The sequence below is a fragment of the Globicephala melas genome, chromosome 4 (genome assembly GCF_963455315.2).
Source record: "Globicephala melas chromosome 4, mGloMel1.2, whole genome shotgun sequence".
NCBI classification, from domain to species: domain Eukaryota; kingdom Metazoa; phylum Chordata; class Mammalia; order Artiodactyla; family Delphinidae; genus Globicephala; species Globicephala melas.
In genome coordinates, this window is record NC_083317.1 from 41,403,392 (window position 1) to 41,429,076 (window position 25,685).

General features: G+C 35.1%; 1 protein-coding gene and 1 non-coding gene across 3 annotated transcripts in view; one reads left to right on the top strand and one right to left on the bottom strand.

Moving 5' to 3' along the window:
• Positions 1–385: 385 nt before the first annotated feature.
• On the bottom strand, positions 386–535 carry LOC115855703 (small nucleolar RNA SNORA62/SNORA6 family). The gene has a single exon (XR_004040547.1). It is a non-coding gene; the product is annotated as a small nucleolar RNA SNORA62/SNORA6 family (small nucleolar RNA).
• A 2,554-nt stretch (positions 536–3,089) lies between these two features.
• Positions 3,090–25,685, top strand: part of EPHA3 (EPH receptor A3) — a 366,230-nt gene continuing 343,634 nt past the window's right edge. For both annotated transcript variants that reach the window (XM_030860979.2, XM_030860980.2), the window contains exons 1-2: positions 3,090–3,285; positions 21,650–21,714. In XM_030860979.2, the coding sequence (XP_030716839.2) occupies positions 3,198–3,285; positions 21,650–21,714 (153 nt within the window). In that variant the 5' untranslated portion in view covers positions 3,090–3,197. The remainder of the gene's footprint in view (positions 3,286–21,649; positions 21,715–25,685) is intronic.

Consider the following 25,685-nt stretch of genomic DNA (forward strand, 5'->3'; position numbering starts at 1 on the left):
GTAGCAGTGAACTCAGAAGCTGGAGCGTTCCATTCACCCTGAAATTCCTCCTTGGTCACAGCTTTCTCAGCTGCCGCCTGCTCTTCCTTTTCAGTCTCTTCAGGATCTCTGTAGAAGTAGAGATCACGCACGACCTCCCATGGGTGTTCACGGGAGATGGTGCCACACATGCGCAGAACTTCCCGGGCAATCATCCACCACATCAGACCCACTGAGTGAGCTCCCTTTTTAGGATCTTACAACAGGATACATCAAGTTAGTCTGAAAACAGAAATGCCTGCGAGGTCCTAAGTGAGAAATAATGGAGAAAAACAGAAGAAAACACAGGCCATTTTAAAAATGTTTTTTCATCTCTCCTTAAAGCTTTCATGCATTAAAATCATACATTTGTAGCAAGTATTACTATCAAACTCCACTCATTGGGCCAGAGACCCTTGTGGTGTTAGCGAAAAACTTGCCCGTCAGGTAGCACACTACCTACACTTGTGAGTTCATCGGCCAGTGGCCTCAACTCCAAGCTCTAACAATGTGCAGGGGATGTGCACTTTTAATAAGTATTCCAGGTACTTCAATAGCAGGTGGGCCCTGTACAACAGGTGGAGATGCTCAATACTATCAGTAATTTTTTTTTTCCTAAAACCCAGATATGATCAAGTTCTTACTTGCTGAAACGCTTTTTATGTCCCTCTTTCATCTAGAATATATTGTAAAATCACTGACATGTGGCATAGAAATTTCTGCAGTTTCCAATCTGCCTTTCAAAGAACATCTCCTACCACTCTGTTCCCCCACCTCTTCTCTTTCCTGTATCCTAGCCCTTTTGGCATCACATATGCTCTTTGCTCTATACATGTCAGATGCTTTCTTTTGCCCTGACTTGGAAACTATTATGATTTTGTTTATGTTCCATCTGCTTGCCTGCAGTGCCTTCCAAACATTCTCCAATTAGTAGACTCCTACTCATCCTTCAAACTACAGCTCAGTTATTACTTTTTTGATGAGGCTTTCCCTGAATTGGCTGCCCACACCTCTATCCCTCCTCCTACTACTTTGGCTAAATTCCTTGCACCCCTCTGTTTGCTGACATCATTCTTTTTCACATCTATTCAAAGTGGCATTCAGATTCTGGAAACTTCTTGTTACCCAATGTCTCTTGAGCTAGAGAGTCTATAATTGAGAGATCCTATATTATTTACTTTCTATTCCCAGGCCAGGAATTGCTTTTTACTTATTTTCACACTATTGTAGCTTCTTTCAAACATGAATGCCTCTTTCCACAGTGATAAGCAGTTTAAGTGTGAAAAGAGAAGTAGTGTAAGGGGAAGCCAGTATACGTGGATATCAGCACATTGCCATGTTTCTCCAAAATGTTTTTAAATTGCCACTTCCAAATAAGGCTTTATTTTCTTTCAAGTTTCAGAAAAATTTTATCTAAACCTAGAACAATGGAAAGAATAAAATTGTGTTGGAACTTTAAAAAGTGCCAGAGTCACCACTATCTGAATCTTCTGTTCAGTACCTGGCATTATTTTCAATTCTGACAGACTTGAAGGGGGTTCTACAGCCTCCGGTGACATAATGTGGGAAGAAGTTAGAGATACAAAGTAACAAGGCACACACACAAAAAGTTAGCAGTCACTCTTTTTTCCTGGCTTCCTCTACCCACCCACCCCCAACCGTTGATCCCAGCAGACAAACTAGTATCAGAAGCCACTTATTTAAATTCATGTGATAATCATGTTCTCTCATTAAAAACATAGTGTTTGTGAAAAGAATACTTATTAGCAAGGCCTTTCAAATCCTTATTTAGATTCCACAACTTAAAGCTCTAAAATTGATCACTGATCTTACAGCTGTCAACTTACCTTTACTTTCCAGAGTTGTGCAAGGAATGTAAGAGTCTTGTTTTCTGTTTAGAATAGGAAGAGATTGATGAGCGGGAGGATATTTGAGTGATATTTTCTGGGGAATATTTTAAAGATACGCAAGAATAGTTCTCAAAATAGAAATTACAAAATTATTTGGCTGAAATAGGTTGCAATAATGTTGTCCAGCAAGGGAACCGGAAATAAGAGAAACCATTTATAACCGTGGAGTAAAGTAAGTGAGAAAGTGTAAGGACACTATTATTTAGTCTTTGGATTTGGAATGCTAAAGAACAGCTTCCAGCTATTATCAGATTGGAAGTGGCTGGAAAGCTAAATGGGAAGCTGTGAATAATGCATTGTTTATCTCACAGAACTCAGAGATCCGAATGCTAGATAGTGAAGGAGGGAGGGTAGTGATGTGCTGTCAAGAACTTCAGGCTTGACTTCTATTACTCTTATTTATACCCACAGCATAGAACAAGGGATGCGTGCTGACCTGCAGCTATTCCTAGGGCTGGGTTTGCTCACTTCCTTAGGATGCTGAAGGTTACTTCCTAGTTTGGAAAACCAAAGTGCACTTTATGCACACGGAAATCCTGTGCCAAATCTCTTTAAAAAGTCCTGACACCACTTGGTGTAGAACTGAAGAGACTTTCTGATCTGGGGTGCGTATTAGTGTCTTTCTGCGCCAGAAAGAGTTATGCGAAGAATTATGATCCCATTGAACACAGTGAAGGAATAATACCAATTTTCCTTTGAATACAATCAACAATCTTTTCTTTTAAATGAAGGGCTCCTGTTCTTTTAATAACAAACGTTTCTCTGGCATTTCAGTTTCTTTTCCATTCACTTTGCCATATGACACTCTAGCAGGGTTTCTGGTTTCTTCGGGGGATTAACTACAAGAGCATGTACTGCAAACAATAAAATAGCTGCTTTCCATTGAAAATAAGGAGGGGGTGTTTTTCTCTCCCCACCACTACTCTCCACCACCGCACCATCATAACTTCGGGATTTCCTGCGCCTTTGGTGACGCCCGCGACCCCCACCCCCTTCCGCCCCAGCTCGGTGCTTCAGAGCTGTCTGCGAGGCCGCGCGCGCTGTCCTGTTCTTCTTCAGCGCTCGCTTCCGACGGCACTAGGACCCTGGGATGTCCCTGAGCGAGGTTCGAGGAAAGGCGGCCAGACTCCTCCTTATCTCCAGTGTCAAACTTGACATCAGCCTGCGAGCGGAGCATGGTAACTTCTCCAGCAATCAGAGCGCTCCCCCTCACATCAGTGGCATGCTTCATGGAGATATGCTCCTCTCACTGCCCTCTGCACCAGCAACATGGATTGTCACCTCTCCATCTTCCTCCTTCTCAGCTGCTCTGTTCTCAATTGCTTCGGGGAACTGATTCTCCAACCTTCCAATGAAGGTAAGCCAGGTACAGCGACGCGCACAGCCCTGCCCGGCGGGGCTAAAGCTCTTCCAAGCACGTTCGCACCGAAGCCTTCTCAGGTCGTCGAGGTCCCTCCGAATAAAGCAGTTTGCTCTCAGAGTAAACGAAAGAGGTGCTTTTATTTTCGGCTGTCTTCTAAAACACTCTAAGAGATAATTTTGGATTGCCTAAACCTAAAATGTGTTTTAAATCTGATACCAATTCAAGCAATTATCTTGTTTGCCAATTTTAAGCAGAAAGAAAGAAAAATCCTCCAGTTTTACAACCCGGTATGTTAATTGCCAAATAGTCATGGCAGTATTTTATTTCCTAATTATGACCATGTAGTACTCTGAGAAGTTTAAAAGAATATTCCACCCTTCTCTCTAGATTCTTTAGTATGTTTAAAGGTAATGACAGGTTGTTCCAACTTAGGATCATGGCATTTATGAATGGGCTAAAGCGAAATCAGAGTTTGTTGAAGCGGAGATATGTGTGTGTGTGTGTGTGTGTGTGTGTGTGTGTGTGTGTGTATTTATGTTGCAACTGCTGTATTGAAGTGATGTGTATCCCGCCAGGCGGTGGTTTGCTCTGTGGTACAGGTTCTAATTAGCAGCATATGCCACGTTAACATAAGTAATATTTGCAGGAATTACAATAAGCTGAGATTGGATTTTCTTTGTTTAAGGGCTTATATACGAATAGGAGAATGTATTTAATGAATAGTGAAAACTCCTGGGTAGGTGTAGTAAATAACTGAACAACAAATTAAGAAAGAATGTTCATATGCAGCAAATGGTATTTCCTTAGTGCTGGGTTATTTATTTTCCTCCTAATGGCCATTCATCCCTTTTCAATGGATTAAAGTGCAAACCTAATATTAAGGACACCAATGTTTCCTATAAGATTTTATGCTTAATAGAGACATTGCCTTTTTCCTGTATACCTTTTATGATCTATTCCTAATGATTTGTGAATATAATCGCTAACTCTTAAGAAAAACTTTTCTGAATAATTGATTGCTTTCAAGCAACACTTACAACTTGGATTTCCTCTTAATCATTTTGAACTTATAACAATAATATTTAGCAATTTAGCAATACTGAGAAGTTGATGTGCAAATGCTACATTATATGTTATGTCACTAACTAAAAAATATATTGGCAAGCCAGTACCGTTGTATATTGTATATATTATTTTTTAAAAACACAAGTAAAAACTCAAAAATATTTAGAAACTTTTTAATTAAATATAAAAACTGCCTCTCATATTTGGTGACCTACTTTCACTGCCAATAGAGCAGTTTAATTTCATTCTTTCCTTAGTGACTGCTTTTATCAACTTGGCAGATTTCATTAAATTTTTTATCTTTTTTTAATTGGGAAATTTAAAATTCTAAAATAAAAGGATCAAGAAATTATCTTACCTTCAAGTGAGTTTTTTTTACAAATCAAATTAACATGTTTATTTGAAAGTAATGGTCAATCATTTTTTATGAATGAAAGGCAAGCCTAGTTATCTGTATAATGAGTAACATACAAGTATGTTAAAATTAGTGTTTATTCTTTTTGTTTCTTTGAAAATATTAAAGTATTGATAATAGCTAGAAAACAGTAATATTATTCCCATATTGCTATGATAAATTGTATTTCTCCAGATGGAATATTTATAAACTATTTAGATAATGGATTTTAGTGAATTAATAATGCACAGGGATATAGCGAGTCATTAATGAGAGTCATTATTTTTGTGCAAAACGTAACCTTTCAGTAAATTGCAAGAGGAAAAAAGGCCTTTTAAACTTATTGACACTTATATAAAATTAATGAATATTAATTTAAGGAAATAGGAATTATCAAATGCAAATTGCTTTTAAGCCACACCTTATGTATATTTGGGTATATAATGCATATTATTATACAGGCAGGTACACATTGACAATATGTATATAAAAAGGTGAATATATTCAGAAAGCTGACATAATTACATTTAATTTGCTTGGGCAAAAGTTTATCTATCCATTGTTTGTGGGATTATTCTTTCCAGATCACGTCCTATGGTAGTCTCCTTTCTCTTCTGAGGTCATGAAGGGAAGATTTGAAACAAAATGTAAAATGAATGATTTAACTTGGGTAATATTTGAGTAAGATTTCAAATATTAATGCAATAGCTTGGGACATAGTAGTAGAGTTGAACAACATGAAAAGTGAAAAATCCAAGTATGTGCCAAGATTTCTATGCAATTCTTCTAACAATGTTATTTGAATAAGAAGCAATGCTTATGAAAATTCATATATTGGGTAGAAGGAATAATGATAAAATGAATCTCATTAATAAAGGTTTCTAATATAAATTCTGAGAACTGAAATACAAAATACTAGGTTGTATTTAAAATATGTTAAAAATTGTATTTCAACACTATAGAAAATTTACTAGAAATTTACTAAAATTTATTTTGCAATCTATTATGAAGATAGTCATGATAGAAATAAAAGAGAACAAAAACCTAACCACTGAGTTAATTGCTAGGAAATGTGCCATTGTGTGACTTATTTTTTAAATTTGAGAATTGATAATCAAATATCAATTTTGAAATGCCATGGGTCCATGCTAAGAGAAAAATACTTAGAAAAAAAGTTTAGTATGAACTTTCCTTTTATTAATCCAGTTACAGATAACTTTCTAATATGCCTTCAAGAAAATGATTCCAGATGATACTTTCTATGACTGGCCTCTTTGATGACAATTATTTATAATTTTGATGGTTATTTAAATCAAGAATTGGCCTATATACTTATATAGAAACTTTGCAAAAGCTGCAGGGAACTTTATTAAAATCTTACCAGGTCTGTTTACATGACACATCAAGAAAAGACTTCTATGGGAAATCAACTACTTTTCATGACAAAATAGGATTGTTACATTATGTATTATTAGAAAAGTTTATATATTTGCTCCCTGTTGCCATCCCAGATGGATGATGATAATGTTAAATAAAAATAACTTTACAAAGCGGTTAAAACTTGATATAAAGTAAAGAATCAACTATTGTTTGTATAATCTCTTTTAGCAGTGGATAAAGTAATCTCTTTAGACACTTTTCTACATTTGAAGCTTTCTGAGGCAGAATGCACTTCTTATTCATCAGTACATAATATACTAAATAATTTTTCTATCCAAAAGTGTTTGTAATTTAGATTAACATTTACCTATAGAGTTCTTTACACTGGAAATCAGTTTTCAAAATTAAAGTGAATAAAATTCAATCTTCATATATATACTACTTTTTTTGGGAGATTTTTATAGGAGTGGTAGGCACACTATATGAAATGTATTTCACTGAACGTAAGTCACTTAAGTACAAAAGGATACTATGTGATCGTTTAAAGCTCAAAAGTAAAACTTAGAGATGAACACTGTATGCTTCCCTTTGAATATTAGGCAAATGATGGAGACATTAAACATTAAAATAATAGATTTTTCCCTTTTTAAAAATCAGTATGACTTGGCATCATTTTCATGTATAAACACTTCCTCAAATAATAACACATTGTGGTTGAAATATTAATAGAGAACTAAGCTGTCATATCACCTTTATAGTTATTTTTTAAAGAGAGTTTACATTTGCTTTTAATAGCATTTTGTCATTCTAGACTAAATAATTGAATGCATTATACATTTTTGTAATTTAATAGCTTTCCTAATGGCTCGCCCCTACTTCCCCCCAACAGTTATAACTTTGCTATTTGCCTGGAGGTAGGAGAAACCTTAATTTCACTATTTTATAACCCACAACAGTTAACACTTGACCTAGGTCATTAACAGGATTATCAGCAAATTTGTTTAAGCTTTTACTGACAACCTGAATTGCTACGATAATATTTTGATTGTGCCGGAAAGAAACTTCTTGCAACCTCTCAAAATCTATCATGAAATTAATTCATTCTGAATCTATATCTTCCTAAAGACTAATATTGATAATAATAATTCAAGTGGGGAAATGTCCACTTTGATACCCCATTCTCCTCACTCTTATGTTTTATATATCACGCCATTCTTGTCCTTGTTATAAATGAGCAATTAAAAACTCTTAAATAGTAAATATTCTTGCAATAACAATAGACTTATAAGTACAAACCAGCTTCATCATAATTGAACAGATTCAATTTTATACTTTCTTATTATTGGTGCTGCAGTTAATATGATTTTTCTACCCATTTTAAGATATAAAGTCAATTGAATATGTTTATAACTCAAAAGCAACTGGAACCATAAAAGGGAAACTACATATAACAAAACAACATTACCCCGTGTAAGATTATGGTGCATTTTATATAAAGTTGTCTTTCCCATGAAACACTAGTAATTGGGAGCTACAATGAAAAGTACATAAAATGAATACAAACATTTTAAACAAAACGTTGTGTACAATCATAACTTAAAGGTATTTTGTTAACATTGTGTAGTAGATTTATGGAGTTTCATGTGAAGATTTTTATTACTTGAATATAATTATGGTTTACTCTTTGCTTTTATAAACAATTTAGTAGTTTCACCTTGACTCGTAAGAAACTTATTATCTTTAAAGAAAAGACATAAGATTTTTTATCGTGTCTATATATTATCCACATTTTAATATTCAAATTTTGGTGTGTTCTTTAAGAGTCCTTCACTTTTAATAGTTTCTCAAAATAACTTTCTTTATGAAGATCCCTAAATGTCAAAATTGTTTCTGAAACTCTGGATTTTTTCTGAAATAAAATATATGCAATTTTTAAATATCAGATAATCAGTTACATATGCAAAGGATTTTTAGAGGCAAAACATATTTCCACAGTATATTTGATTTACTAACTTCAACACAAATGGAAACAGCAAGAACTCTTCTTGAGAGTTACATTCTCCAAGTCATAAAATCTTCAAGAAAATATTAATAAAACTTTCCACAAATCATCAAAACTCGATAAGTTCTTACAGACATTTACTTACTAGGAAATCTGTGATGTGGGTTACCTTTGATTTTAGTCATTTTCCAATGATTTTCTTTGGCATAAATACTAGATGGAAAGAGAAATATGTATTTCTTGGAAGAACACTGTTTTGCAAATCATTTTCTGTCAAGATCCTCCACTTTATTTTTTACACACTTGTCTTTAAAACTTTTAATAAATCTTGTTCTTTTAATTCCTGTTTGATAAAAGATTTAGAAAAATAGATGCAGGTGCCCCCTTTTTGATTCTGTTTTCAGAGATCTGGATTTTATCACCAGGGAGGGTCAGAGCAGGGCTTTTACCAAGTGCACAAGTAGCTTTCCACAGATTTTTCAAATAAAGGGGTGACTGGTGGTGTAAAACGTTCATTATATTATTCATCCAGGTATACTGAAAACCAGGCTTTGAAATTTATTTCTAAGAAATTTGAAAACCTTAATTCTTCTGTAATGACTTTAGAAATAAAAACATTCTTGGACGTTTATAAAATGCAAAGGATTCCAAGACACAAATCAATCTAGGCAGACACCCCTCCTGGAAATCAGTGTGTGGGCACATGTGCACCCCTTGATTTCACTCTCTGTGTCTATTACCAGCTCCCTAAAATCAGGTAGTTCTTGGAACCTGGCAGAAGTTTTCCTCTTGGAAAAGTCTGAAAGTCAGCAAGTTTTAGTTTGCCTCCTACCAGCTTTCTGTGAAATTAAAAAAAAAAAAAAAAGTAGTGGATTACAAAGAGGAAAAACGTCTTTGCAAGAGAATAGAAAATAAAAAGTCGATTAGAAAGATGGAGAGGTAGAGAAATGCAAAGGTTCTAAAACCAATGATAATATTTGTCTTTTACTTAAAAGAAAAATATTTACCACGTCAAACATCTGGCTAATCAATTTTTAGTAGATCTCTAAAAACCTGCGCGCGCACACACACACACACACACACACAAAAGGGTGTGTGTTTGGGGCGGGGTGCGGATTTGGGGGGCGTTGCGTGCTTTTGTTTCTCCTGTCAAGTTTACACACTTTTGATTTTTCCCCTGAAGAAAATATTTTGTCTAGGAAAGTTTTGACAGTGTAAGCCAAACCCCTTTTGAAGCCTGGGCGTATGCATGTGGAGGATGGATGGAATCAAAACCAGTTCAGCAGTAAAGCCTCCAACTTGGAGTGATGTTATTAAACTGCAAGCCCTGAGTGGGGAACCCCCTCCCGCTCTTCATTTTAAACCATGTCCTGCTGTTCCAGTCAAAGCAGAGGGTGAAAATCCACATAATCCAAACCAACATGGTGAAGTCAGAATAATAGGCGAGGAATGAGGGGGAAAACAAGTGGCAGCACTGTACAAATAAACTGTTGTGAATAACCTTAGCCATGAACTGGGGTGGCCACAGGAGGTATGATGGCGCTTCTCTTCCTTCGCATCACACCTCCCACATTTGATAATGCAATACTGATTAAATTCCAAAAGTGTGCCCTGAGAAATTTTAGCACGAAACAGAGCTTTACGGGGAATTCCAGGGATATGGCAACTGAGGGATGGGCAGGCGCCCTCGCGGCCACCACACCCACCACCAGGGCGTCTTAACCTCAAACTCGCCGCCGCCGCCGGGACCAGGCTCATAGGTGCGGCGGGAAAACGGAGTCTACCAACAATTCACTACTTTTCACTCCTCATCGGATTCAAGATGGGATCAGAAAAGCCCATCTCCGGGTCCACGTCCTCCAGCTCAGTTCAGCCCTCGGGGTTCGGTGGTTCTTTGTGCGCGAGCGTCTCCGCGCCCGGCGGCCAAAGCGCGCTGCCCGGGCGCTGCGAGCTAGAGCGGCCTCCCGCAGGCGGCGGGCGGCGAGCACGCGCGGAGCCCCCGAGACGGCCGGCTTCTTGCCGGCGGCCGGCGCCGGGCGCTGGTAGCCCGGGCGGAGGCTGGAGCCACGGGAGCGCGAGGGCGCCAAGTTCGGCGGAAACTAGCGCCGGGCGTAGGCGGGGCGGGCGAGAGGCAAACGTGCGCCCTCTGCCTGCGACTACGGAGCTGCCGGCGCTCGGAGAGGTGGCGTCCTCCCCAGCACCTGGACTCTCCTTACCTGGGGAGAGCGCGAGCGGCTCGGACGCGCCAGGCAAGTCCCGACATTCACAACAGACTCTGACCCGAGGTCCCTATCGCCCCCACCCTCAACTTCCCACCTCCCCCCATAGCTGGCAGTCTTTGCAGCTTGGCGTCCATAGTTGGCGCGGTCTGCCCTCCTAAGTTCCGGCCCCGCGAGGTGACAGGTGCAGGAGAGGGACAGGGTTCTCCAGGGTTCACAGAACTCCCTGTAGAGTTGGGAAAGCGCCTCGAACCCGGCCCGCTCGGTTGGGACGAGCCTGAGACGTCCATTGTCCTGCTTGCTGCTGTGTTTCCCGACCCCTTTGCTGTTTCTTGAATTTTCAAAAGATATCTCTCTAGACGAAAATGAAGAACTTTTTTTTTTTCAGTTTTCGTTAAGACCATCTACTGATGCCACCTGTTAGGTCCCTCGGGAGAGCTAAGGGGCGTGTTCTACAAACCCACTCCCCACCCCGTGCACAATCGAAAGTTGTCTGTTTTCCCCACAGCCCCATATTTGATTGGCACCATTTTTTTTTAATGAAAACAGGATTTTCCCTCTTCTGATTTTGGGAGTAAACCTGGAATGGGCCAGGAAGGGTTTCTGCGAGCGGCATTACCGAGGTAGGTTAGTAGTTGGTTGATGTTGATGTTTGTGTGGTCATCAAAACTTTAATGTTTTTCATAAAAGAATTGTTGAATCCAGGGCATTCCAAGACTAAATATGGCTTCAGTGTCATGCCCAGTAATCAGATAACAATTACACAGAGTTCCACTGGCTGGAAAGATTTTTCCCTTACATTGTCATTGAGTACGTACTGTACCTCATTTAATCTTAAAGCCGCCCTAAAGTAGGTATTATGATATCTCCCATTTTACAACTGAGGAAACTAAGTAAACTCATCGTAATAAAGTAGTAACTGAGCCTGGCCCTCTCTTGTCTGTCTTCTGATTTTAACCTCATATGTTTTCTCCTGTACACAAATGCCTGTAAATTAAGGAGGTCTCCTATTCAGGAAAAGCTCTAGCTTCTCAACCTCAATCCTACTGACTATACTAATGTGTCTTGTTGACTCGCAAGAAAAATCTTAGAAGTACTTGGAGTATTTGTGTGAAAAATCAGACTTCAAAGTACTTTCAAAAAAGTACTTCAAAGAGTACTTTGAATCTGCAGTGTTTACCCTCATAAGGTATGATTATCTGCATAGGTTGGGGACTCACTAAGAATTAAAGAAAATTTGATGTGGACAGAGGAATAAAAGATGTGATCTGTGATGTGTTTTCTTCATACATTCTTACCTCTGTCTTCCTTTCCTGACCCTCAGACACTCCTTTCCTCACCCCGGAAAGATTATTGTCAAGAATTCCATACACAGAGATTGTGAGGCAATTATCAATATAACCTGGATGTGATTTTTTTTAGATTTATATAATAAAAATGAAGTGTGAATTAACTATTGGAATTGTCATAAAGGTCAGTAATGGGTGGAAGTAGAACTTGGCCTAAAAAGTAGACTTTAATTTCTATGGAAACTTTCCCCTATTTAAAAGATAATTTATATATTACTTAAGATGAGAAAATAAATTATAAAGATTTATATCCTCTTTCATAAAAACACTTGTACTCTATTTAAGTGGAGGCATTGAGAAAAGGTAGCTAAAACAGGGTTTTGAAAGGTAGCAAATTAAGTTGGGGGCAATTATATTTTTCATGTGGGTGTTTCAGCACATATGTTTTGCATTAATTACTGCAATAAATTCTGTTAACCTGGCAAAGAGCAAAAATAGCATATTGATGACATCAGGCTTTCAAATCAGAAAGCTGCTTTCAGTACCTTGCTTTCTTCTCTGAAACATGAGAAAAAAAGTTTTCAAACGTGTTATCATTTAGGTTCCCTATGAGTTTTCTAACCACTCAAGCTATTGCTATTGGCACATTTTCCATGAGCAAAAGCAAAGGCTTAGCAACAAACTTTTGTTTGCTCACTTCTGATGGATTAGAATCAACAACTGTTTTCCCTACTATTTAATGTTCTAGTTCATATATGATTTTGCAGAGCTCTCTCAAATCAAGAAAATGTAATGTGACTTCAAAGTCTCCAAACTGAGTTGCCTCTTGTTTTAAGACAAAAATTCTTGACAGATTACCCAGTGGGGACTGGAGCAAGGGGAGAAGCCTGGGTTAATTTTATTGCTGATAAGTCTATTTAATCAATATGAAAATAGTTTCATCTTGAATTTTCTGTATATTCACTAAGGGGAGGTTAATTTATCGTCTTTAAAATAATAAAGGTAGATCAATAAATTCTGCAGGTCCAGTAAAAAAATAACACCCATCCCCCCCGCTCCCTCCCTTGATAAAAAATGAGACTTTAAAATTTATTTTTTGCCAGTGATAAAGTTAGTTAGTTTCTAATCAATATGAAATTTAGGCATTCCCTATCTATCTCAGGAAGAGTACGGGAAACAGAGAACAGCTTGTTAGTAGTTAACATATGCTTTATTTCTTGATTTTCAAAAGTAATTTAGCAATAAATAAAATTCTATAGATTTTAGAAAGGTACTTTTTTATTGCATATGATAGCAATCTTCACACTGAGAAGTTAGACTGGGAAGCTGATTTCCAATCGCTTCCTTGTAGATTGTCTAAATAATCCTCTGGTTAAGCAGAACAACACTCTGAGGAAAAGTCTATGTGCAACACTGTGTGTGAGTGTGTGTATGTATGTGTGTGTGTGTGCATGTGTGTGACCAACAGTATTGTCCCCTTATGTAACTGAACCATTCCCTTTAAATTTTCCTTTCCAAAGGTGATCCTTTGGAAACTCAAGTTTTACTACCCTAGCCCTAGTGAAAACATTAGAACTCTATATTTAATTTCAAAGGCATAAATTTTAAAAAACATTAAAATGAATTAAGAAAACTGTTAAGAAAAAAATTAACTCATCTTTCATACTGCAATAATTTGGTTTATTTACCAAACAGTGCACACCTGAGAATTAGTTACTGGATTTTGGAAAAGAAGGTTATCAGCATGTTGAAAGGCCTTGAAAATAACAGCTTAGTTGGGACTACAAAATGAATACTTACATAAAAAACTTTTAATATAGACGTGAAAGTCATAAAAAGTGCAATATGAATCTTTACAGAAGATTAGCTGCCTAAAACTGAGTCCCTGGAATATAAGGAAGATTTTTTTTTAAAGATAAAGTTAATAATAACAACAATAAATTAGTAAAAACAAAGAGAGAAGACTAAATGATTTGCCTAAATTTGTGTAATAGGGATAATTATAACCCAGATTTTTTTTACTGCATATATCTAGAAAACTTTATAAATAATTTGAATGAATGCATAATAAATACATATACAAGTAAAAAGCACTTTTGAAAGAACCAAACATTCAGAAATAGCTATTTTAATAAGCACATATCTAAGCTCAATGTAAATTCTGTGTGAACATATACATGCACACACATGTGTGTATTGGAAATGCACATGATTGAATATCAAAAAAGACCATCCCAGAACAGAAGCTTCTATAGGTGCTATTCATATTATGACTACACTACCAAGAAAAAACATTGAGATTTGTCTGAATTCTGCATTCTCTTGCAGTGATAAATGAAGTTTCCTGACCACCACAGCACTAATTGTTTGATACTTTCCATTGACACTATGCTCCTAATATGAAAAGTAAAGGGCTAGAGTTTTGAATTAAACTGATAGGCATGTGGCGCTTCACTGGATCCTTTGTGAGCCTTTATAAAGACCCATATTTATACATTGAAGAGTTTGTTTATATGTGTGTGTGTGTATGTCTGTAGACAACAGTCATGGTGTATGACATAAAGTCTAGATGTAGATATCCTCTAGAATATGATGAAGTCCAAGCTATATCCTGATTTTAATTTTCTAGAAATTTAAACCAATTTATTCTGCATTGGGCTTCTTTTAAAATTAAAAAAAAGTTTTGTGATATAAAAATGTCCAAAGAATGTTTTTTTAATTTTATTTCTTTTTAATATCTTTATTGGAGTATAATTGCTTTACAATGGTGTGTTAGTTTCTGCTTTATAACAAAGTGAATCAGTTATACATATGTTCCCATATCTCTTCCCTCTTGCGTCTCCCTCCCTCCCACCATCCCTATCCCACCCCTCTAGGTGGTCACAAAACACCGAGCTGATCTCCCTGTGCTATGCGGCTGCTTCCCACTAGCTATCTATTTTACATTTGGTAGTGTATATATGTCCATGCCACTCTCTCACTTTGTCACAGCTTACCCTTCCCCCTCCTCATATCCTCAAATTCATTCTCTAGTAGGTCTGTGTCTTTATTCCCATCTTGCCCCTAGGTTCTTCATGACCTTTTTTTTTTTTCTTAGATTCCATATATATGCATTAGCATATGGTATTTGTTTTTCTCTTTCTGACTTACTTCACTCTGTATGACAGACTCTAGGTCTATCCACCTCACTACAAATAACTCAATTTCGTTTCTTTTTATGGCTGAGTAATATTCCACTGTATATATGTGCCATATCTTCTTTATCCATTCATCTCTTGATGGACACTTAGGTTGTTTCCATCTCCTGGCTATTGTAAATAGAGCTGCAATGAACATTGTGGAACATGTCTTGTTTTGAATTATGGTTTTCTCAGGGTATATGCCCAGTAGTGGGATTGCTGGGTTGTATGGTAGTTCTATTTTTAGTTTTTTAAGGAACCTCCATACTGTTCTCCATAGTGGCTGTATCAATTTATATTCCCACCAACAGTGCAAGAGTGTTCCCTTTTCTCCACACCCTCTCCAGCATTTATTGTTTGTAGATTTTTTGATGATGGCCATTCTGACCGGTGTGAGATGATATCTCATTGTAGTTTTGATTTGCATTTCTCTAATGATTAATGATGTTGAGCATTCTTTCATGTGTTTGTTGGCAATCTGTATATCTTCCAAAGAATGTTTTTAAATTGAAATTTAATTTAATCACTACACTTTTTGTTCCCTATGTTAAAATTTGAATCCTTATATCCAAGGGACTTCCAAGCACATTTTTATTTTGAAAATAACTACTATATTAGAATTGTTTTGTAGGCCATCTTCTACGTTCTATTCCATTTTCATAGCCATTGTTCAAACCCTGACTAAACAGATAGCTTACATTTAGTAGTCAAAGGTTAATAATCAAGCGATATAATAAAAAGTATATACCAAGACAGCCTGAATTTATGGTGTGAAGGCAAAATATATGTGCTAATGCTTGAGTGCCTATTTGCCCTAATGATTATTTATATAATTTCAAATTGAAGGATATATTTTCATTTTTCACTTTTTAATCTGTCAAAAAAGTCCTTTCAAAGTAGAAATAAACATTTTTTTCTGTTCTAGAACACTTTAAAAAGCTAAAATGTGTTGAAAAAGTACAATGTTTACATAATCATTAATGTTCTGCTTTTAGTACGTTACATTTTGGGAAACACATTTCACTTGTCTAAATGATTCATAATATAGGTTGACGATGCACAGAAGCAAAGAGACTTGCTATTCTAGGGACCATTATCAAAGCTGAGGTTGTTAATGTAGTAAAACCTCATTGACAGTAGAACATCCCCACTCATTTATTTGAAAGAATTATTTTGTTATAAGAACACATTCCCAAGGGATATTTTAATAGCTGTTTTCTCCATAAGAGTATTAATATCAGAGTGACCTTCAGATTTCTCAGATTAAAAAGCAAAAAATAGAAAATTTTAACACTTTAGAAACAACACAGAGTTAACATTTACTGAAGTATCCAAGTTTCAAGTGGAATTTTGGTCTGTGTTTCTGTTATTTCCTTGAGCTGCTGTAGTCATGAGAACACAAGACATCTTACTGTAAGACTATGTTTTGATTCCAATGACTTCTTCCTGCTGTTGGCAAAGATTGAAATGCGGCAGCTAATTACAGTTTCTTCTTTAATTAGGACCTGCCTGTATAGAAGTTAATATAAAATTATTGCCCAGGAAGAAAAGCTAATACGAAAAAGTTGATAGTATACCACCTTGTCCAGAAATCTGCTTATATCCCATAAATAAGCCATTGATACCATGCAACAAGAGGGTTTTCACAGAAATGTCTAGCACTACACACTTTTTAAATTTTTTACATAATTATTTTACTTGGTTATTTGATTGAGAAATTATCATAAATTTATACTTCTATGACACAAAATGCCTGTAAAATTTAACATAGATTACAAGAAGTTTTATCTATCCACAATTAGTAGATTTTAGTTGACTTCATTTATAGTTTAAAACATTTTTATAAGTTTTAGTCTGTGAAATACAATACTAATGATCTATTACAAAGATGTTTTAATTATATTTAGTTAGAAATAAACATAAACAGGAAGTCTATAGGAACTGTTAACTAAGAATATATAATCCTAGTAGATAAAAGTTATGTTGAAATAGATAAGTACATTAATAAAACTGACTTCTCTAAATTTCTTCTCTGTGGCATACCTGGGTGTGTACAGTAAAAATGAAAAGCTGAGCTTTGGTGGACTCCTGTCAGCAAATACATCTTGATTTCTTGATTCCATGTTATGGTTGACCAGAGTACCATACAGTGAATTACAACACTGAGATCAAAATGTATTACTTCCTGTATTCTATTTGAGACATTTAAGTATAACTTAGGAGCAGATTAAAGGACTCTTCTGCTATCTGTAACCTAGAGCAAAGCTACTCTTTTCATCATAACAGAAAGTGATGAAAATGATAAAGATAAATAGTGTACAAGAAATGTGTCTGGGACAATTACAGTGATGGCACAAACAGGAAAGGAAATGTCATTATTTTTTAGTAAAAACAAGACAAAATCAAAGGATGGGTTTGTTTTCTGCTGTAGTGGTTTCATAGTTATTTGCACTTGGTTATAAAAGCACCTTGTAACTGAAGGTTTTACAAGAAAACATGTCTATTATTACAAGTCTGAAATTCTTTAGCCATTAAACCCTACTTGTCACCTTGACATTTCTAAATGTTTTCTTAAATGCAACTATAGCATTACCACAAAGCATAGATATGTTATTAAATAATTGAAATGATCTTCCACTTCAGTAAGAAATTGTGGCATTTAATTTTAAAAATTATTTTCGTACTATCTGTATATTTGCAGCACTTAATCTAAAAGATGTGAATATTTGTTTAACTCTTAGTCTTTCTAAGTGGACAGATAGCCACTATGAATCAGAATTTTGAAATGCTCTTGAAAAATCTTGGTGTATTAATGATTCTTTAAATGTAAAACTCCAGAAATTTATACCTAAAGTTTTTAATTTGTCCTTACTAAATGAGAACACTTGTTGCAAAATCTTATTTTAATGACTGAGTCCTTTAAAAATTTTTAATGAATTCTTATTAGTAAGAAGGGAAGGTGGTATATAAATTCTTGGCACAGATAATTCTTTATGATGTTGTCAATGCCAGTGAGCAAAGGAGTAGACATTTGATTGTCTCTTCATTATTGTAGAGGGTAAGAAGGGAAGAGAGAACAAGACTCCTGAGCATCTTAAATCCGTAATTCAGCCAAGTGGGAAAAGTGACATAAAGATCAGTGGCAGGAATGACAGCAAGGGTTCCTTCTTTCCAGAAGCACTTACAACCAATATGAGCCAGTTTACCCTATACTTTGTTCTTATTCCTTTACTTCATTCTACGCCTTCTAATTCTCATCAGACACCACACATCATTTTGACCAGCAAATCTCGTGTTAGTGCCCACCTGAAAGCCAATTCAAGGAGACTGAGTGAAGATTCCTTTACTGTTTTCATGAATGTAAACCCCTTCACCTATTTATACATTTTTTTTTTATATTTAAAAGCAGTGAGACTAGACAGAGTAAAGCATGTGAAAGACATCCAGAACCATATCCATCCAGACTCCCCACAATGATTTCTTTTGCCAAAAACTCCTATTTATATCTCAAGTGGAGTTCTAACACTTCAAAATGTGTCCAATTTAAATCACTTTTAGAAGTTAATATATGCTACATAGCTCTTTGAATAGAAAATATTCTGAAATTAATGAAATGACATATTTTCTGTTACAAACCAAAAATATTTGGAAATCAACCATTAGAATATGAAAACTGGTAAGAGACCATTTATATCTTTGGCAAATAACTTAGCATGAGGCAGTCATTAAAGAATTAGTCTATTTATATATTCCCACCTACCCTTAAGAATAATTTCCTAATATTTTTGTTAAAATTCATAATTGTAAACTCAAAAATTTTAGCAATTAAAATAAATATTCCATGTTACAAAGTGTCATTAAAACTCAGACTACAATATGTTTGTACATCACAATTCTATCTGCCCTGGCATTTGAATAATGGCACTACTTGAAAGGCTATGATCAGGTCTACAGCGTTTTTGGGAGAGGAAAAGCATTAGTAACTAATGTTCTTGCCCATATCAGTGTGGGGTTTAAGATATTGCATTGCAAGGTTAGATTTAGTCAATGTATCCAGAGACATCACTCACAGCAGGTTGACTTTCAAATTCCATTAACTTTTCTCTTCTTCTTATCTCAATTATGCTGCACTCAAGATTGCTATACAACAGATCACAGGAGCCTTGAGGTTTATATCCTGGCAAATTCCAGTCTAGTAACCATTGACTTTAAGTGGCTAGAATTCTTAGACTGTGTTGTTCTTATTTGGCTATAAACAAAAGCACTTTATAAACCACAAATAGGTGCTTTTAAAAAGTGTCTTGATGTCACTTTTCTTCTCTATTAGGCCATATATTGATGGTTGATTTCCAATACCATTCAGAAGAATTGTATTGGAACTGTTGTTAGATAATATTTTAAGTTTACAAGAACATTGAATCTGTATAGCATGTAATAACCTCAGGTGGCTTTAACTAAATTTATATTATTTGATCATCACAGCAACATTGTGAGATAACCAGTGCAGACCTAATTATGTTTGATAGATAAGAGGATCAGAATCATGAGTAATGCTGCTAATTGTGTGTTCCCTCATTCATGCTAAATGGAGTGCACTAAAAATTCAATTTCTGAGTAAATGAAATAAATTAAATTAATCTCTTATACCAATTTTAATTGACAGTGCAATACAATTCTTTTTGGTTTAGCTTTTCTCCTTTGAGTTGAAACCAAATGCTGATGTGATAAAGCCAGTCCTTTTCCCCTCATCATTATCATCAGAGAAAACTTAAGGGTATAGTTCTTTAGTTAACAACCTACGTTCCAATGAGTAATTTACTAAGTGGAGAAAATATTTATATCTTCCTTGCCTCAAACACTTTTTTCCTCTGGTTATTAATACTGAAATTAAATCAACCATTCATCTTAGCAGGTGGAATAACATATATTCATCATTTAGTACATATTCAATTATTACATACACACAAAAACATTGAATCATTTAAACCCCTGAAGGTATTACAAATGTGATCCAATGATTTATGAATACTGGCCCTGTAAATTCTACGATGCAAATCCTGTGTAAAACTCAGAGAAATCAACTGCTGAATGTGATAGAACCAACAACTGAGCTAGGTATGTCTATCAGAATAAATGTTGATAACATACTTTAAAGGTGAGGATGTATTCTCATATTTTCAAAAATTCTTTAACATATGTAATCTGAAATGTTATCCGTGACATTAATTGGTAGAAGTTTTTTTAAAAATCATTTTCTAGAGATAATTTCAATATAATTAAGCATACTGTTAATTTCCAAACTGATATCCTGGGAAATAATTCCATTATGGAAATTACACTATGTAATCCATGCAGCAACTATCTTCTTTTATCTAAATATAATTACTTCTCACTGGGATTAATTTATTGTGAGGGGAAAAAGTTTAATCATTAAGGAATTCCAGTGTAATAGGTTAAGTTTATGTGTTTTTTTTCCTCTGAGAACTTTATCTTTTTATCTTAATGATTAGGAATTTTTCTTATACTCATCTAGTATATTTATCATCTAACCAGCTAACCAAATATCTTCTTTTAAAAAGCAGTGCTTGAAAATTTAGAATTCTAACATCAATCAAAATAATTCTTTTTCTTAACATTTATATGATTAATGTTTCCTTTGTAGGAAAATAATTGGGATGATTAAAGAAAGGGTGGTGCTTTTCATGCATCAGGAAGCCCTTTATTGACAACACATGGTCATGTTGTGCTTTGCATGTATTAACATTATGTTTTGATTTGTGAATATATGGAACCCTTCAAAATGACTGTCTGTTATTATACTTATTGATTCACCTGCTCTGGTTCATGTTAATAGTACCTGCATATTTTATGTAAACTTCTTCTACATCTTCCATTAATCAATCATGGGGTTGTTTTCTGACTTAGAAGAAGGATGTGGAAAAACTATAGTTTCCATTATTTAACAGATTGACAATCAACATGAGCCCTTTGTTATTAATTAAACTTAAAGTATCTTTTTATATTTTACTTTCCAGTCCATTTCAAATTAATACTCTCTGGGTTGAAAATAAATCATTTGCCTTTCTCTTTTAATAATATATTCAAAATGCAACTACATTCTTATTATATTTTATTATTCATCAGACTTTTTAATAACTAGCACAAAATTCTGAGTGAAATCATTAAAGTCTTTGGGTAACAATACCCTTTTTAAAGAAGTAAAGCTTTACAAAGCGCTACGCTATTATAATACATATTTTTGCTTTGGCTTCTCCTCAAATTGATAGCTAAGCATTTTGTTCATTACATAAGTACACAATTTATACAGTATTTATTATAGTATGTTTGGTTTTGGCCAGGGACAATATGAAGATGTCATATCAAAATATGTACAAAAAGAAATACGATTCATTATGGAAGCATACTTAACTAATTTATAGTGAAATCATGTCAATTTATTAAATTTAATGGTCTTTGCAGTTATTTTGATTTCATGTTAGCATTAATGTTTCCTATTTTGTATTTTTATAGTGTCCTCTCTAAACCTGTAATTATTCTGTCAATATATTAAATATACAATATATATATATAAACAAACATAAACAGTTTAAAAAGTCACAGAAACTTTTGATCCCTTAACTTTCCATGTGGTTGCTTTTCTTTGTAATTCCCTTCTTCTACTCATCATACACATATAATGAGAATGAACAGAGTCGTGTTTTTTGAACACGTTGATATCATTATATCAGCAACAGACAACATTAACTTGACAGAAGTAAATAGAATTCATTTCTTTCAACTGTTTTTGTGTTATCTGTGTTTTCTTTTAGTCGATCTACTGGATTCAAAAACAATTCAGGGGGAGCTGGGCTGGATCTCCTACCCATCACATGGGGTGAGTTTGGTAAACTATTGAAAGGAACATGATTCTTCTGTCCATTGCCTCTCTTAGAGAGCAGGAGGAATTATTGGGAACAGGAATTCCTGTACTTCTGATGACAAGTTGTGCTTATCAGTATATTCAGTACATGGACTAACACAGCTTAGTATTTGTATCCAATGGAACTATTGAGAGTTTTGAAGTATTTTTTCCCCTTCTGAATTTATCAATTGCTTGAATGAACTAACTAAACAGTTTAATTATTACTACCATCATGCAGATGATCTAAGCGTGATCACCTAACATTTTTTTTGTGATGTGGTCAAAATAGGTGAGTTGAGGTGAGACTCTAAATTTTAAGTAATGTAGAAAGTGTGTATTTGGAGATGGTTGCCTCCAGAGTTGTAGCCTTAAAATCAACTGTGGTGACAGTTCCACATAGGGTAGGTATTTGTGAACAGTATAAGCCTGTGTTGCCTTAATTTCTTTGCTTAAAGTGTCTTCAGCTTGTCTAGATCAGTTTAAAACCGGACATTTTATTTAGGAAAATATGACTGCCTTTAAATTCTAAGCACTGTATATACCTTTAATCTTTTGTCAAGCCAGACACAGATTACTGAGGTGTATAGCATTTTGGGACCCGAATATTTATGATGAGCCTTTGTGTGAGAAAATTTTCCTTCTCTTTTTTCAGAAAAAAGAGGGTCGTACATTTGGAAATTTTTTGTTCCTACAAAATTGTACAAAAAATGCCTAAACATATCTGTTTTGTTTCCAAGGATAGCCTGTGGAAAATGCAAAGTGCTATTTAGGAATATTTGTGATAGGAGTAAATGTGTATATTTCTTTTTTTTCTAGGCCAGCCTCTTTTCAAAGAGGTTATAATTACATCGACTTAGTATTGGTGTTCAGTCTTTAGATTTTTGTGCCTAAACATACTAATTTTTACTACCAGCTTCTTCTTCCCCGACGGATGTTTTGCATCAGGGATACTTCATCTATCTGTCATCTTTGTATCTGCTTCTCTTCCTGGTGCACCTTGACACTGACATGATGACAAAACCTATCACATTATCAGGCCTTGTTTAGTTGCTTAGAAGGGAAGAGTATGAAGTAAGCCAAGGTTTGGTTTCCCCATAGGTTTAAAAGGAATCAAATGGTTAGGGTAAAAGCACATCCTGGGTAGTCATAACGAATGAGTTGAAACTCAGGATTGAGCTGGAAAACTCATTTAAAACTCATCATCCAAAACTCAAACCTAACTTTGATTTTGATTTTAGAAATTTGAGTCTTTCATTACTCCATTAGATAACATATCATAGAAACTTGCTGCCTAAGGAGATATGAAAAGCAAAAACCATACTGATACTTTACATATATATATATATATATATAGTAAACAATAAGTTAATTTGTATATCAAAGCAGCAGTCTACCTCTTATTTTCCTTTAAAGAAGGTATAAAGAAAACACATTTCTCCATGTTGAGAATTTGGGGAAATGAATTCATTTACCTTGTTAATCTCATAGATTTTATCATGAACAAAGTTCACTTTTACTTCCAGAGAAATGTTGGGTGGGGAGGGATGTTCTAGAACCTTGCCACACACAGTGTACACATGCACCAACCAGCAGAGTCAAAACCTGGGAGATTCTTAGAAATGCAGGCTGGCAGGCCCCACTCCAGATGAATCAGAATCTGCATCTTAACATGGTCCCAGGTGATTCCTAAGCACATTAAATTTAAGAAACACTCCTCAGGGTAACTGGCCTCTTGACTTTTCTCATCTCTTGCCCAGTTTCCTACCTCCTTTCTCCTAGGAATCGCTTATGGTTTTCTCATGAACAGTTTTCAGTCTCTCCGTTAGCCTCAGAAAGCTGACCTCAGGCGCTCCGGCCTCCTCTTCATTGCTTTCCTGGTTGGTCTTCTTGCAGCTGTTACTTCACTCTTTCAGATGCATTAAATGGCCTGAAACAGCTAGTCAGGTTCTCCAAGCTTATCATTAAAACCAGCAGGGAGAAAAAAAAAAAAATCTCCTCAACAGATCATGATGTTTATAATACCTTAAGCTCCAAATGATTAAAATAAAAGAAAAACCAAGTATGTGAATTATTGTCTTGGGGTGATTTGTAGTACATTTTTCCTTTAAATCTTCCCCCTGTATTATGTTAACCATAATGTCCATGAGGAAATAAGTAGCACTAATTTAGAAAATGTGACATTAATATTCATTTCGTTTTGAGAAACTGATGATATTCTTGAGTGAAAGCTCAATTCTTGAGTCAATTTAAGTTTGGGATTTAACATCTTTGCTTGTATGATTGTTTGTGCCTTTAGATTCAATTAATCATTTTTATTGCCTGATCATTGTCATTTTCAATTTGACAAGGATAGAGGAATTTTGTGTTTGTTTTGGTTTTAAAGGGAATAGATAGTTAAATCAGTAGTGATATCTATGATGCAACCTTTTCCATAAAAAAATGAAATGATAGCTGGAAACAACTTTGAACTAGTCATTGTTTTAATTAATTAACCCCAATAAGTAAAAGTGCATCTGTTTGCAGGTTAACTAAAATATAAACCTTGGAGGAAAAAATTATAACAATGTCAGACCATACTGAATTATCGAAATATCCCACTCTCTTCTTCTTTTCTTTCTTTCTTTTTTTTTTTTTTTTTTTTTTTTTGGTGAGAACATTTAAGTCCTACTTTCTTAGCAAATTTCAATTTTATGATATAGTGTTATCAGCTATAGTCACCATGTTATACATTAGATCCTCAGGCCTTATTTGTATAGCTGAAAGTTTGTACCCCTTTACCAACCTCTCCCTATATACCCCACCCTCACCACTTTTCTACTCTGTTTCTATGGATTTTTTTTTTTTTTTAAGATTCCACATATGAGTGATACCATGCAATATTTGTTTTTCTCTGTCTGGCTTATTTCACTTAGTGTAATGCACTCAAGCTCCATCCATGTTGTCACAAACGACATGGAAAATCCTGCACTTTTGATTTAGGGCAGTGGTTCTCCATGTGATGAGGGGTAGATAAGGCAGGAGGCAATTCTGATTTTGCCCCATGGAGATATTTGTATGGAGATATGCTGGTTGTCACAACTGGGAAGGCAGGGCACTACTGGCATCTGGTGTGGAAGACCAGGCATCCTGCTAGTCTTTGTACAAAAAACAGGGCAGCAAAGAATGATCTGGTCCAAAATGACAGCATCCAGGTTGAGAAACCCTTGCTTAGGGTTTGGATAATGAAGCTCTCCAGCAGGAGCTATGGTCACTCCACGAGGAGCTGGGATTGCCAGCAACTTCTCTAAGTCCCAACGATACTCCCATTAGAAGCTCTAAATTCCAAATCTTTTGAAATATAAATTTTAAGAAATAAGCCAATAATTCATTCCAAATTTGAAATGAATCTTTCATGGAATGATTATATCACATGAGCCATATAAAATTAATGTATTTTGTGGAAAATTGTCAAGAGTGACCCATTCCTTCATGTATATGTTTTTCTATTTCTATTTACCCTCTTCCCCAGAGATATATTCATTCATAAAACCTTACAATTAACCTATGCGATTTTCTTGGGAGGATTACTTCTATCTCTATTTTCAAATGGTGCTTCAAATCTTAGAGGAAACCTGGCAGAAAAGAATGGTACTATACTATTAGGCATGGGACAAATTCCCCAAATAAGTATCTGTGAAGAAGTTTAATGAAACTTTGGTTTTCTCTAAATGAATTTCATGAAAATAATACTCAAACTTGTAAACTGAAATTATCAAGGGGGTCATGAACAGCAGTTCACTTTTCAGTAGAAGAGTTTTATTTGACATGGATATTTTCTGGTAGTAAGTTTGTTCACTTTAATAAATTAGACAAGCAATTAACCTTCTCTGGCCTTGTAAATTATGAATTATAATTTTTGAATTCTGGGCTTAATTATCTTCAGAAATTTTAGTAAATAGTTCAAT